The sequence below is a fragment of the Onychostruthus taczanowskii genome, unplaced genomic scaffold (assembly GCF_017590055.1).
Source record: "Onychostruthus taczanowskii isolate IOZ18803 unplaced genomic scaffold, ASM1759005v1 scaffold206, whole genome shotgun sequence".
NCBI lineage: Eukaryota > Metazoa > Chordata > Aves > Passeriformes > Passeridae > Onychostruthus > Onychostruthus taczanowskii.
In genome coordinates, this window is record NW_024499307.1 from 80850 (window position 1) to 93836 (window position 12987).

A 12987-nucleotide genomic window follows, 5' to 3' on the forward strand; every position below is an offset into this window, starting at 1 on the left:
TCCATCCATCCCTGTGTCCATCCATCCCTGTGTCCCCGGGGCTGGGCAGGACCGTGTCTGTCAGTCCCGGCGGTGTCCGTGTGTCCATCCCTCCCTGTGTGTGCATCCATCCCTGTGTCCCGGGGGCTGGGCAGGACCGTGTCTGTCAGTCCCGGCAGTGTCCGTGTGTCCATCCATCCCTGTGTCCCCGGGGCTGGACAGGACCGTGTCTGTCAGTCCCGGCGGTGTCCGTGTGTCCATCCCTCCCTGTGTGTCCATCCCTGTGTCCCCGGGGCTGGGCAGGACCGTGTCTGTCAGTCCCGGCGGTGTCCGTGTGTCCATCCCTCCCTGTGTGTCCATCCCTGTGTCCCCGGGGCTGGGCAGGACCGTGTCTGTCAGTCCCGGCGGTGTCCGTGTGTCCCTGTCCCTCTGTCCCGATCCCGCCCCGCGTGTTCCCAGTCCCGGCCGCCAGAGGGCACCCGCCACACCGAACTGGCGCCTTGATCCCGCCCAGTGCGCGTGCGCACTCTAGGGGGCGGGGCCGATCCTGGGCAAGCGCGGGACAAATTTGGCGGGAAGCGCTTACGATGAGGGGGCGTGGCCCCTCTGGGGGCGTGGCCTCCCCGCCGCCATGCGCGGTGCCGCGCGCGCCGCCCGGCTCGTGGTCATGGCCGCCACCGGCACCGGCACCGGGAACAAGCGGCCGCACCCCGAGCCCGCCGCCCGCATCGGCACCCACGACGGCACCTTCCACTGCGACGAGGCGCTGGCGTGTTTCTTGCTGCGCCTCCTGCCCCGCTACCGGGTACGGCCCCGCCTGCGGCGGCATCGGCAGCGCGCCCGGCTCGGGGCATGAACGGGGCATGAACGGGACGGGGGCACCGTGCGGTGCCGGGTCCCGGGGTCTTCCTCCGGGTCGCTCCTCTCGCGGTCCCATGTGGGGACACTTGAGCCCACCCAGCGGCCGCTCTTCTGTCGCCGGTGCCACCTGGGGGCCACCCTTGTGTCCCCAGTCCTTTCTCGGGGTCCCCGGTCCCACCTGGGGGTCCCTGTGCTGTCCCCGATGCCACCTGAGAGTCACCCTTGTGTCCCCAGTCCTTCCTTGGGGCCCCCGGTGCCAGCTGGGGGTCACCCTTATCTCCCCCACCCCCTTCTCAGGGTCCCTCCCCGGTGTCCCTCGTCACCCGGAGCCGCTCCCGTGGGTCCCCGGTGTCCCTGACCGCGGTGTCCCCTGCAGGACGCGGAGATCGTGCGGACGCGGGACCCGCAGCGCCTGGCCGGCTGTGACGTTGTCGTGGACGTGGGGGGCGAGTACGACCCGGGGCGGCACTGCTACGACCACCACCAGAGGTGAGACCCCCCTGGGGACAGCGGCGTCCCCGGCGGTGCCCGGGGTGACCGCGTGGCCCCGCAGGTCCTTCACGGAGTCCATGCGGAGCCTGCGGCCGGACAAGCCCTGGAGCACGAAGCTGAGCAGCGCCGGGCTCGTCTATTGCCACTTCGGGGCGCAGATCCTGGGGGAGCTCCTGGGGCAGCCCGAGGACGGGCCCGTGGTCACAGCGCTCTACGACAAGGTGACAGGGGCGGCAGGGGGTCTGTCACCCTGCCACGGTGACGGTTCTGCCCTCGGTGGACAAAGGGGAGACCGGTTTGTGGCAGCTGTGCTTCCAGCCAGGCTCTGCTCCGCTGTCCCCTCACTGCTGCTCTGTCCCCACCGTGCCCAGCTGTACGAGAACTTCGTGGAGGAGATCGATGCCATGGACAACGGGATCGCGCCGGCGGCGGGGGAGCCGCGCTACGCCCTGAGCACCACCCTGAGCGCCCGCGTGGGGCACCTGAACCCCCGCTGGAACGACCCCGACCAGGACACCGAGGTGGGGACAGCCCTGGGGACACCCTGCTCGGAGACACCCTGCCTGGGGACGCTGCTGACCCCCTGCTGCCCCCCGTGTCCCCAGGCGGGGTTCAGGAGGGCCATGGAGCTGGTGGGCAGCGAGTTCCTGCAGCGCCTGGATTTCTACCACCGCGCCTGGCTGCCCGCGCGGGCGCTGGTGGAAGAGGCCGTGCGGCGTCGCCTCCAGGTGATCTGGAATTCTGGGGGGGAACCGGGGCGTGGGGAGCTCAGATCCCTTCGGTAGAAACCTCCCGGGGGGGCTCTGCACCCCATATCCGGCAGCCCTGTGGGAGGGACTCGGAGGTTTCGGGGCACGGAGCCCAGGGTGGTTTCGGGAGCCACCCCCGTGTCCCCAGCGTGTCCCCAGCGTGTCCCCCCCGCAGGTGGACGCCAGCGGGCAGGTCCTGGAGCTGTCGCAGGGCGGCTGTCCCTGGAAGGAGCACCTGTTCCAGCTGGAGCAGGAGCTGGCCCTGCCCCGGCCGCTGCTGCTCGTGCTGTTCCCGGACCGGGGCGGGCAGTGGCGGGTGCAGAGCGTCCCCACAGCCCCCCACAGCTTCCAGAGCCGGTGAGACCCCTCCCCTGGCCCTGCCCGCGCCCCCCCGCGGGGCCGGGGTCACTCTCAAGCCCCGTGTCCCCCCCAGGCTCCCCCTGCCCGAGGCCTGGCGGGGGCTCCGGGACGAGGAGCTCTCCGAGCTGGCCGGAATCCCCGGCTGCATCTTCGTCCACGCCAGCGGCTTCATCGGGGGCAACCGGACCCGGGAGGGGGCCCTGGAGATGGCCCGGAGGGCGCTGGAGCTCGGGGGGGCCACAGAGAGCTCGTGAGCCCCCTCCCCAGCGGGGTCACCCCAAAAGGGAGCCCCGGGCCAGTGTGGGGTGCCAGGGATGTGCAGGGACCGTTCCTGCTTGGATCCTGGATTCTCTGAGGGATCTGCTGTGCTGGGGGGCAGCAGCCCCTCCCGGGGGTCTCAGAGCACCCACTCCCCGTGCTGGACGGGTGCCAGCCCAGCCAGAGACTTTTTGGCTCCATTTCCTGGGAGTTCGACCCCGTTCCTGTCATGTCCCTGCACCAGTAAAAACCAGTGTGTGCCCAGTGGATTCGCTGTCGAGGGGGCTCGGGGGTCCCGGGGGGTGCTGCGTGTGCCACTCGGGGGTTGCTGTGACTCAGGGACAGCCGTGACCCCCCCTCCAGCACGGGGACAGCAACCCGTGCCCCCCCCCGGTGGCACTGCGTGTCACCAGCACGCGGGGGGGTCACGGTGTCCCCTCCCTCCGCTCCTTCGGGGCCATGCGGGCGGCCGGGCTGCTCGTGCTGCTGCTGCTGGCGCTGCCCCAGCACCCCCGGGGGGGTTCCCGCTGCCCCGGGGGGGCTCCACCGGCGCCGGTCCCACCCAGCGGCCACAACGAGACGCTGGGGAGGGGCGCGGGGACAGCGCGGGTCCCGGACGTGGCGGCGCTGGTGGCCGTGGCGGGGTGGCTGGGCTTGGTGCTGCTCTGCGTGCGCCGCTCCGTGCGGCGGAGCCGGGAGGAGACGCGGCTGCAGCTGCGGTACCTGCGGGCGCTGCCCTGCGGGGCGCGGGCGCTGCCACACCGGGAGCAGCAGCGGGAGGAGAAGGAGCCGCTCAGCCGCGGCACCGGGAGCCAACCGGGCAGGCCCGAGGGGTGAAGCCCCCCCCGGCCGGCCCCAGCAGCTGCGGTGGGTTTGGAGCCCGGGTCACCCCTGGACCCCCCTGGATCCTCCTGCCGAGCCTCGGGAAGGGGCTGGATGCTGTGGGGGGGAAGGGGGGGGGTCTCCCCCTTGCTCTGGGGAGGATTTTGGGGGTCCTGAGGCTGTTGGGTGGGGGGAGCAGGGACCCTGTGCACTCCCTGTCCTCCCTGCCAGCACAGCGTAATCCTGGGATTGGGGGAGTGTAATCCTGGGATTAAGGGTGCATAATCCTGGGATTTCACTGTGCCACCCCCAGCAGCAGCGTTCATCCCCCTCTGGGGGGGCCCAGCTGCTGCCCCCACCTGCGGGGCTGGGGGGGGTTCACCTGGATCAGCACAAGCACCCTGGGGCCCCCAGGGCTGGGGTTTGGGGACCCTCAGAGGGTTTGGTTCCATTTGGGGGTTTTGGTTCGCTTTTGCTCACCCTCAAGACAAAGCCTGGGGGTTGGTGTGTGCCAAAAACCCCCCAGAACTCCTTCAGCCATCACCCATCCCCAAAACAGGGCTCTTTGATCCCAAAAGAGCAGCCCTGACCCATGGGCTGCACTGGGATCACATTCTTTCTGACCCCAAAAACCAACTCTGGAGCCCCCAGAACCCCCCCGACCCACAGGACTTCCCAAATTCACCCCCAGAAATCTCCACTCCCATCGGGGTGAGGAAAGAAGACGAGAGGGAAGGAAAATCCACCTTTAATCGGGGCAGGATCAGCACTGGCAGACCCTGAGCAGGTGGGGGGGCTCCCGGAGGGAGAGGAGGCCCTGGGGTGTCCGAGGGGGCCCCGGGGGGGTCTCAGAGCTCGGAGAAGAGCGGCTGCTCGCGGACGCTGCCCAGCACGGGCGCGGGGCTGCGGCGGGGGCTGCCGCGGGGCTCCAGGGCGCTGACGAAGAAGAAGGGGATGTGGGAGATCCTCCCCGAGGACCAGCACTGCAGGGCACAGGGAGGGGCAGGGCTGAGTGTCCAGAGGGCACCGAACTGGGATGGAGTGCAGCCCCTGACAGCACCCTGTCACCCGGGCTTTGTCACCGAGCCCCCTGCCCAGGCTCTGCCTCAACACCCCAGGGATGTTCAGCTCCCCAGCCCACTCCAACGTCCAGTCACCCTTTCTGGGAAGAAATTCCTGAAGTCCACCCAAAGCTCCCCTGGCTGTGTCCCCTGGTCCTGTCACTGGGAGCAGAGACCTCACCTGGCTGCCCCTCCTGTCAGGGAGGATGAGGTTCCCCCTGAGCCTCTTCGTCTTCAGGCTGAGCCCCTTCCCCACCTCCCCCACCCCCCCAGAGCTCCAGACCCTTCCCCAGCTCTGTTCCCTTTTCTGGACATGCCCCAGATGCCAAAATCTTTCCTGAACTGGGGGGTCCAGACCTGGACACAGCATTCAAGGTGTGGGGGAGAAACAACCCCCTGCTCCTGCTGGCCACGCCACCCCTGAGCCAGGCCAGGATCCCACCAGACTTTTTGGCCACCTGGGCACACCTGGCTCATGTCCAGCACTGCTCCTCAGTCCCTCCAGGTCCCTTCCTGCCTGGCCACTGTCCCCAAAACACAGGACCCAACCCTTGGTCTGGTTAAACCTCTCCCTGGCTCACCCTGATCCCAGCCCCCTCCCAGTGCCACCAGTGTCCCCCGGGACTGGGAATGCCCCGGGGAGGGACTCACCACGGTCAGGAGGGCGCCCTGAGGGAAGCAGGGGTGGAAGGAGATGAGCTGGGGCTGGGCACCGCGCTCACCCCGCACGAAGCCGCTGTGGGGAGGGGGAACAGCCACGGTTAGGGCCTGGAAACGGCACATCCCAGAGAGCTGGGGGTGCTGGGGGTCCCAGGGAAAACAGCACATCCCAGAGAGCTGGGGGTGCTTGGGGTCTGAAGGGATGCACTGGGAAAGGACAACCCAAAGCCAAGGGGGTGAGGTGGGGAGGGGACAATGTGGCCAAAGCAGATTTCAGGGTGAAGCAGTGTCAGGGATTGGAGGAGCACCAGGGGCAGCGCTCCCCCATCACATCCTGGGAGTTAATGGGACTCAGTAAACCCAAACCTATCCCAAATCTGCTGCAGTGAACCCAAACCCCCCTGCAATGAACCCAAACCCATCCAAATGAACCCAAACCCACCCAAAACCCCTGCCATGAACCCAAACCCACCTCAATGAACTCAAACCCACCCAAAACCCCCTGCCATGAACCCAAACCCATCTCAATGAACCCAAACCCACCCAAAACCCCTGCCATGAACCCAAACCCCCCCAGCCCCCACGCACCAGGGCAGGAGCTCGAAGACGGGGCTGTTGCGGGTGCGGAACACGGCGACGGCCGGCTGGCTGCCCGCACACTCGGGGTGTCCTGCAGGGCACAGAAGCACCAAGGCTCTCCCTTGTCCCCCGTGCCCCTTCTCCCAGGGCAGCAGGAGTCCCAGGCCAAAGCAGGAAGGGGGCAGGACTGACCTCTGATGATCACCGCCAGCCTCTCCCCGGTGGGGTCCCACACCATGGAATGAACCTCTCCTCCGATCCTGGAACAGCACAAGTCCCCAAAATGGGGGGCAGAGACCCCCTGGGTGTCCCCAGCAGCGAGGGGTGGCTGCCAGGAGGAGCAGGGACCCCCTGTGTCCCCAGGCACACCCACCTCTCCTCCCCGTAGAGGGTCTCGAAGGTGGTCTCGGACAGGTCTGCCACGATCGAGGCCGTCTTGGAGCCTCCCACCTGCCCCTGCATCTCCCCTGAAAGGGCAGAGATCCACGCTCCAGCAATCCCACTGCATTTCCCAGGTGATCACTCACTTATTTCTTTCTCAGAGCAGCCGTGCTGGTGTCCCAGGTGGAGGACAAGGGACAGCAAACACCAGGACCCCCAAGCTGGCTCTGGACCCACTGGAGTCTCCCTGAAATCCTGTCAAGACCCCACAACTGTGACCGAGGAGCAACATGAGGGATGGAAAAACCTGAATTCCACAGATTCCGTGCTTGGGGACCCCAAAACACCCCCTGTGTGTCCCAGCTCCTCACCCCAAAGCTGTGGGGACATTTGGCAACCCTCTCCCTGCCCTTGGGAAGCTCCAGGTGGGACAAACTCACCCCGGTACTCGGAGAAGGACAAGGAGTAGATGACAGATTCACCCAGCACGGTGAAGAGCAGCCGGCTGCCATCGGGGCTCCAGCACCCTGTCTGTGGGACAGTGCCACCCTGTCACCCTGTCTGTGGGACAGTGCCACCCTGTCACCCTGCTGTGGGACAGTGCCACCCTGCCCGGAGTGTCTCAGACTGGAGAAAAGGAGGCTCAGGAAGGACTTTTCACTCCACAAGTCCCTGAATGGGACAAGAGGGGCACGGCCTCAGGCTGTGCCAGGAGAGGTTCAGGTTGGATATTGGGAAGATTTCCACACAATTAGGGAAAATTTCCACAATTTCTTGGGCTGGCTGCCCAGGGCAGGGTTAGTAACCCCATTCCTGGAGGGATTAAAAGCCCTGTGGATGTGGCAGGGGTTGGCCTGGGTGGTCCCAGAAGACTTTTCCAGCCAAAATGAGGGGAATTGCCTGGGAGGGGAATATCCCATCCTACCTGGCAGCGTCCCCTGATCGTGGGCCAGCGCTCACAGGTCCACATCTGGGCCTCCCACACCCTGCAGGAGATGGGCTTCAGGGAGCAGAACTCCTGGGAATTTGCCCCAGTGATGTCCAAGCCACTCCCCACTCTGTCCCCACAACAGGAACAGGAGCAGGGGGAATATTTGGGATTTTCTGGAGCGAGGATGAGGATGGGGATGAGGAGCTCACCGGAACACGGCCGAGGGGGTGGCTGCCAGCACCTTGCTGCCGTCGGGGGACCACGCCAAGTAGGTGACACCGCCACCCCCAAACCACTGCAGCTGGACACAGGTCTCGGTGGACACGTCCCACACCTGGAGGGGACAAGGAGGACGACCCTGCTGCTCCGGGGATCCACGATGTCCAAGCCCGTGCCCCAGCCACTCCCCACTCTGTCCCCACAACAGGAACAGGAGCAGGGGGAATATTTGGGATTTTCTGGAGCGAGGAAGAGGATGGGGATGAGGAGCTCACCGGAACACGGCCGAGGGGGTGGCTGCCAGCACCTTGCTGCCGTCGGGGGACCACGCCAAGTAGGTGACACCGCCACCCCCAAACCACTGCAGCTGGACACAGGTCTCGGTGGACACGTCCCACACCTGGAGGGGACAAGGAGGACGACTGTGACACCGGGATTAGGGAACAGAGTGAAGATTTCAGGTCCAGGTGAAATCCCAGAGCAGCAGTGCCTGTGCCCAGCCCGAGTGTCCCTGGGTGACCCCAGGGGTGTCCCCAGGAGGGTCCTCACCAGCATGGCCGTGTCCACCGGTGACGCCGAGAGCAGCCGCTCCCCGCTGGGCGCCCAGGCCAGGCTGGTGACAGGGCTGTGCCCGGGGCAGGACAGCACCTGGGCACAGCCCGACGAGGGCCTGCACAGGAAGAGGGAGATTTGGGATTTGCTGGCGGGACGGTGGCGCTGCCCCAAAGCCAACCCCAGCGGGGTGACAGCGGCCGGGAAGGGAGGGTGGGAGCTGTCACCTGGTGGAGAGGGAGGTGGGGTCCAGGTGCCACACGAGGACACAGCTCTGGCAGGCCACGGCCAGGATGGAGGCACAGAGCGGCTTCCAGGCCATGGCGGCCACGTTCCTCTGCAGGCGGTGCTTCAGCGAGGGCACGGTGGCACTGCCGGGGAGGGGACAGGGGACAGGGGGAGCTGTGGGAACCCTGGCGCAGCCACAGTGTCCCCTGCCAGCCCTGAGCACAGTGAGGGGGACAGCAGGCTGGGGAGGGGTGTGCCCTGCCGTGTGCTTCCCGGGGGACAGGAATTCCCAGCCAGTGACACCGCAGCGAGCCAGGGCACACCTGGTGTGACCGAGCCGAGGTGTCCCCAGTCCGGACAGGGCCCAGGTTGGCCAGATGTCCCAGCGTGGGGACACCTGGGGGGGCTGCAGGAGCAGCCGGCAGAGTCTTCTCCTGAGCAGGGACTGGCACTCCCTGGGGGAGCAGGGACACCTGGGGGACAGAGGACACTCAGCCCGTGTCCCCCCGGCTCTGTCACCTCCCCCAGGGCTTGTGACCCCCAGCATGTCCCCAGAGGCACGGAGCAGGCAGGGAAAGGACAGACAAAGCTCTTGAGGCTCAGGGGAGAGCGGGGAAGGAGCAGGGAGGGCTGAACAGGAGCCCAGGGGTGCCCAGGTGGGCAGCAGGCCCAGGGCAGCGCCCACCCCGGGACAAAGCCCCACCTGCTGGAGTTGTAGACACGGATGGAATCGTCCAGAAGAGCCACAGCGAATTTGTTGGTGTGAGGGTGCCAGGCGAAGGCCCGGACGGTGCAGCCAGCCCTGGAGGGGGCACAGGGCAGGGTGAGACCCCCCCCAGCACCCGCTGGGCTGGCAAAGACCCCTCTCAGAGTCCCCTGAGAAATAAAACTTCCTTTCTGCTGCTCAACAGGACCATTTTCTTTGAGAAATTCCCTGTTTCTGGGGATTATTCACAGGGCTCTGATGAGGGGCTGGTGACCACAGCCTGGGGTTGGAATTGGAAGGAATTTTCCAGGCTCTGATCTCCTTTAACCCTGATCTCTTCCTGAGCAGGACACACAAACCAGGGCAGCCAGAGCCAGTGGGGCAATATTTGCCTTTAATGGTTGAGCCCACCCAAACGGGGCCATCCTGTCCTTGTACTCCCACCCCAGGAGGGTCCCAGACCCCGGCACGGTGATTTTGGGACACCCAGAACTCACCAGTCCACGGCCTGGGAGAAGGCTGCAATCATGTCCTCACTGGTCAGCTGCAGGGAGAGGAGCACACTGAGCTGGCAGCAGTGACCCCCAGCTTCCAGCCCTTTCTCCCTCTCCCCCACCTGGATTCCGGCCCCTCTTGGAGCACCAAACACCTTCCCAGTGTCCATTTTCCCCCAGAGGAGGAAGGAGCAGTGTCTGGAGCTGGGCATCACCAGGAGGAGCATTTCGGGGGGTTTTTAGTGGGGAAGGGACCACTCCCCACCCCAAATGGCTGCTCCCCTTGCCCCAGGCGGGAGTGACTCACGGACAGGTGAGGGAACAGGGAGCCGTGCAGCGAGGACAGCCAGCGGCACACGGCCAGCGCGTGGCTCGAGCCCGTCCGCAGCCACCGCAGCCCTGGCACAGGGCAAAGGCAGCCTCAGCGTCCCTGCCAGCCACAGGGGACACGGGCAGGGACAGCAGGGCCCGGCCAAAGCATCACAGCGAGACCCGAGCTCTCCGGGCAGCCCAAACTCACCCTCCTCCTCGGCGCCGGCCAGCTCCCTGAGCAGCCCGCAGAGCCCGGCGTCGCGCCTGCGGCGAGAGCACGGTCACCACCCAGCCCGGCCTGTTCTGGGGACAGCCTGGGCTCTCTGGGGACAGCCTGGGCTCTCTGGGGACAGCCTGGGCTCTCTGGGGACAGCCTGGGCTCTCTGGGGACAGCCTGGGCTCTCTGGGGACAGCCCGGCCCCTTCTGGGGACAGCCCGGGCTCTCTGGGGGCAGCCCGGGCTCTCAGGGGACAGCCCGGGCTCTCAGGGGACAGCGGGACTCTCTGGGGGCAGCCCGGGCTCTCAGGGGACAGCGGGGCTCTCTGGGGGCAGCCCGGGCTCTCTGGGGGCAGCCCGGGCTCTCTGGGGGCAGCCTGGGCTCTCAGGGGGCAGCGGGGCTCTCTGGGGGCAGCCCGGGCTCTCAGGGGACAGCGGGGCTCTCTGGGGGCAGCCCGGGCTCTCTGGGGGCAGCCCGGGCTCTCTGGGGGCAGCCTGGGCTCTCTGGGGACAGCCTGGCCTGTTCTGGGGACAGCCCGGGCTCTCTGGGGACAGCGGGGCTCTCTGGGGGCAGCCCGGGCTCTCTGGGGGCAGCCCGGGCTCTCTGGGGGCAGCCCGGGCTCTCTGGGGGCAGCCCGGGCTCTCAGGGGACAGCCGGGGCTCTCTGGGGACAGCCTGGCCTGTTCTGGGGACAGCCCGGGCTCTCAGGGGACAGCCCGGGCTCTCTGGGGGCAGCGGGGCACTCACCAGGCGCTCAGGCAGCGCTTCCAGAGCGACTCGCGGTGGTGGATGAAGGGCGGGCGGGCGCTGGGCTCCAGGCGGCCGTGGGCCTTGAGAGGCTCCTTGGGCAGGCTCAGCACGGGCAGGTCGGGAACCTGCAGCACACAGAGCCCCCCCTGAGCCCCCTCGAGACCCTCTGAGCTCCCTGAACCCCCATGAGCCCCCCGAGCCTGAGGGCACAAAGGGACCCCCCCAGGGCAGCGGGCAAAAGGCGAGGGGAGGAAGGCAGGGACACAAGGAGGGGCGAAGGAGCAGCCTGAGGGTGCCTGGAGAGACCCCAGCAGAGGGGACAGAGCTCCAGCCACAGCTGAGGGGGACAAAGGTGGCAGCCCCAGGCTGGAGGGGGCGGCAGCCAGGAGGCTCCCCCGGCTCGGGGTCTCACCTGGCTCTGGAAGGCCAGCGGGAGCTGCTCGCTGAGGCGGCCGCAGACCAGCGCGTTGTTGAGCTCGTACAGGGTGACATCCCCAGGCGGAGGCGGCGGCGGGAACAGCCCCAGCGAGCACATGGCGGCGCCGAGCCTGGCGGCGAGACCGGCCCGGGGGGCGACAGCTGAAACCGCCGCTGCCCTCGGGATGCGCCGGCTCCAAGCCGGCGACCCTTCCGCCGGTCCCTCCGCCCCTCACAACCCGCGGTGCCCCCCGGGTTTTCCCTCACCCGCTCACAACCCCTGGCGCCCCCCGGTTTTCCCCCGGCTCCCCCTCACCCGCTCCCCGCCCTCAGCCCCCGGCGCCGCCATCTTGCCTCCCCTCACCCCTTCCCGCTCCCCGTTCGCGCCAATCGCCGCCGCGCGCCGCCCTCGTGGCTCCGGGCGCGTGTGGGAGGGGAATTAAAAGGGCCGCGGCTCGAGTGAGAAATCCGCGCAGACCTCGCTGTGGGACAACGCCACGCTCCCCGACTTTCCTTCGAGGAGGAGACAGAATATCGGCGACTCCTGCACCGCCGCACTCCACCGGTGCCTTAGTGGCCCTCCGGTTGTAACGAGGACTGATAAAAAATGAGGTCCACTTTTTACTGTCGTTACCCCTTTAAGAGAGGCGGAGCCTCCCTTGAGGGACGGGGCGAGGGGCGGGCACGAAAAACGGGTCACGTGGTGTCCGAGCCGGGCAGTGCTGGGACCGGGACCGGCAACGGGAACGGAAACGAGACCGAGACCCTGGGGCACCCCCGGGGCACCCCGCGTGTCCCGCACCCCTGTGTCCCGCGGGCACCCCCGGTCCCGGTCCCCTCTTGTGCTCCCGCGGCATGCCGCTGTCCCGCGCTCCCGTGTCCCCGGTGCCGCCTCCCCCGGTGTCCCGTCTGGCGGGTGCCCGTGTCCGTTCTCCCCGCGTCCCCCGGGTGCCGCTCCCGCCGCGTGCCCCCGCCTTGGCTCGCTCCCAGCCCCTCTCCCGGGGCTCCCGCTTTTCTCGTGTTTATCCCCGTGTTTTCCTTAGCGGCCGCAAGAGTTATTTTAATTTTCTCAGGATATTAAATAAAGGCGGCGGGGGGAGCTGCGGCGGGGGGCCCCACATTCCTCGCCCGTTACGGAGCGAGCGGGGTTCGATAGGAGACGACGATTTGGGATGGCGCCGACATCAGAGCCACCGCAGGGCTGGCGTGGCCTCGCGGCGTCCCTCGGACCCCCCCCAAACGCGGCTGATGGGGCAGCGAGACGGGAAAAAAGGCGGAGGTGGCGGAGGGGGGGGTCCCGGTGGGGATGGGGGGGTCGCTGGATGGGGTTGGGCTCTGTGGTTTGGGAGGCTCCGGGCGGTCGAGCCCTCGGTGGCCGCCGGGCCGGGGTTTGGCTCGGGGACGTGGCTCCTCGCCCTGCTTGGCACCGGCCCACCCACGGCGAGCGGCAGCGGGGCCGGGGTTCTGGGGGGAAACCCCGAAACGGGCGAGCTGGTGTCGGGCAGGGTGTGGCTGGCCTGGGGGGCGACATGGAGAGGTGGCACTGCCACTCCAAATGCCCCCGGGAGCCACCCTGGGGACAGCTCTGTGGCGCTCTGTGTGGTGGCGCTGAGCTCCGGCCGCTCCATTGCCGCCTCCGTGCCTCAGTTTCCCCAGCCTGTGTCCCCCCTCTCCCTGGGGACAGCTGGGTCCTGGCCAGCTCGTGGCCACCGTGACCCACCCGGGGCTGGCACGGGACCTGCTGCCACCCGTGTCCCTGTCCCCCCGCAGGGCCATGGGTGCCAGCACTGCCCCCCCGCTCCGTGCTGGCACTGGAGCTCGTTTCCGCCTCCTGTTGCCTTTTTCCGTGGCTTTTTGGGTTTTTTTTTCAGGAAAAGCCCCAAACCAGGGCTGAGCGCATCAAAGGGCTGGCGGGAGCCCAGGGCAGGGGGAGGGGGAGTGCAGTGGGGTCCCCGCCAGC

At 67.8% G+C, this 12987-nt stretch overlaps 2 protein-coding genes across 3 annotated transcripts; one reads left to right on the forward strand and one right to left on the reverse strand.

Annotated features, from left to right (window-relative positions):
• The first annotated feature begins 591 nt into the window (after positions 1-591).
• MYG1 (MYG1 exonuclease) lies at positions 592-2963 on the forward strand. The gene is made up of 7 exons (XM_041403899.1): positions 592-784; positions 1217-1329; positions 1394-1553; positions 1704-1853; positions 1938-2060; positions 2257-2438; positions 2515-2963. Exons 1-7 carry the CDS (start codon positions 611-613, stop codon positions 2693-2695), a joined length of 1083 nt encoding a protein of 360 aa, XP_041259833.1. The 5' UTR covers positions 592-610; the 3' UTR covers positions 2696-2963.
• Positions 2964-4253: 1290 nt separating this feature from the next.
• On the reverse strand, positions 4254-11337 carry AAAS (aladin WD repeat nucleoporin). Of its 2 annotated transcripts, XM_041403896.1 has the most exons (16): positions 11023-11337; positions 10608-10735; positions 9853-9908; positions 9640-9731; positions 9336-9382; positions 8836-8934; positions 8132-8275; positions 7902-8022; positions 7628-7752; positions 7128-7188; positions 6643-6733; positions 6195-6288; positions 6014-6081; positions 5831-5912; positions 5234-5318; positions 4254-4504 (listed from the first exon to the last, which is right to left on the reverse strand). In XM_041403896.1, exons 1-16 carry the CDS (start codon positions 11143-11145, stop codon positions 4370-4372), a joined length of 1551 nt encoding a protein of 516 aa, XP_041259830.1. In that variant the 5' UTR covers positions 11146-11337; the 3' UTR covers positions 4254-4369. The 2 variants fall into 2 exon arrangements, 1 of the variants encoding a protein (XP_041259830.1); XR_005952607.1 differs by lacking the exon at positions 6643-6733 and adding an exon at positions 7343-7426 and having other exon boundaries at positions 4367-4504; positions 7712-8022.
• Positions 11338-12987: the final 1650 nt, after the last annotated feature.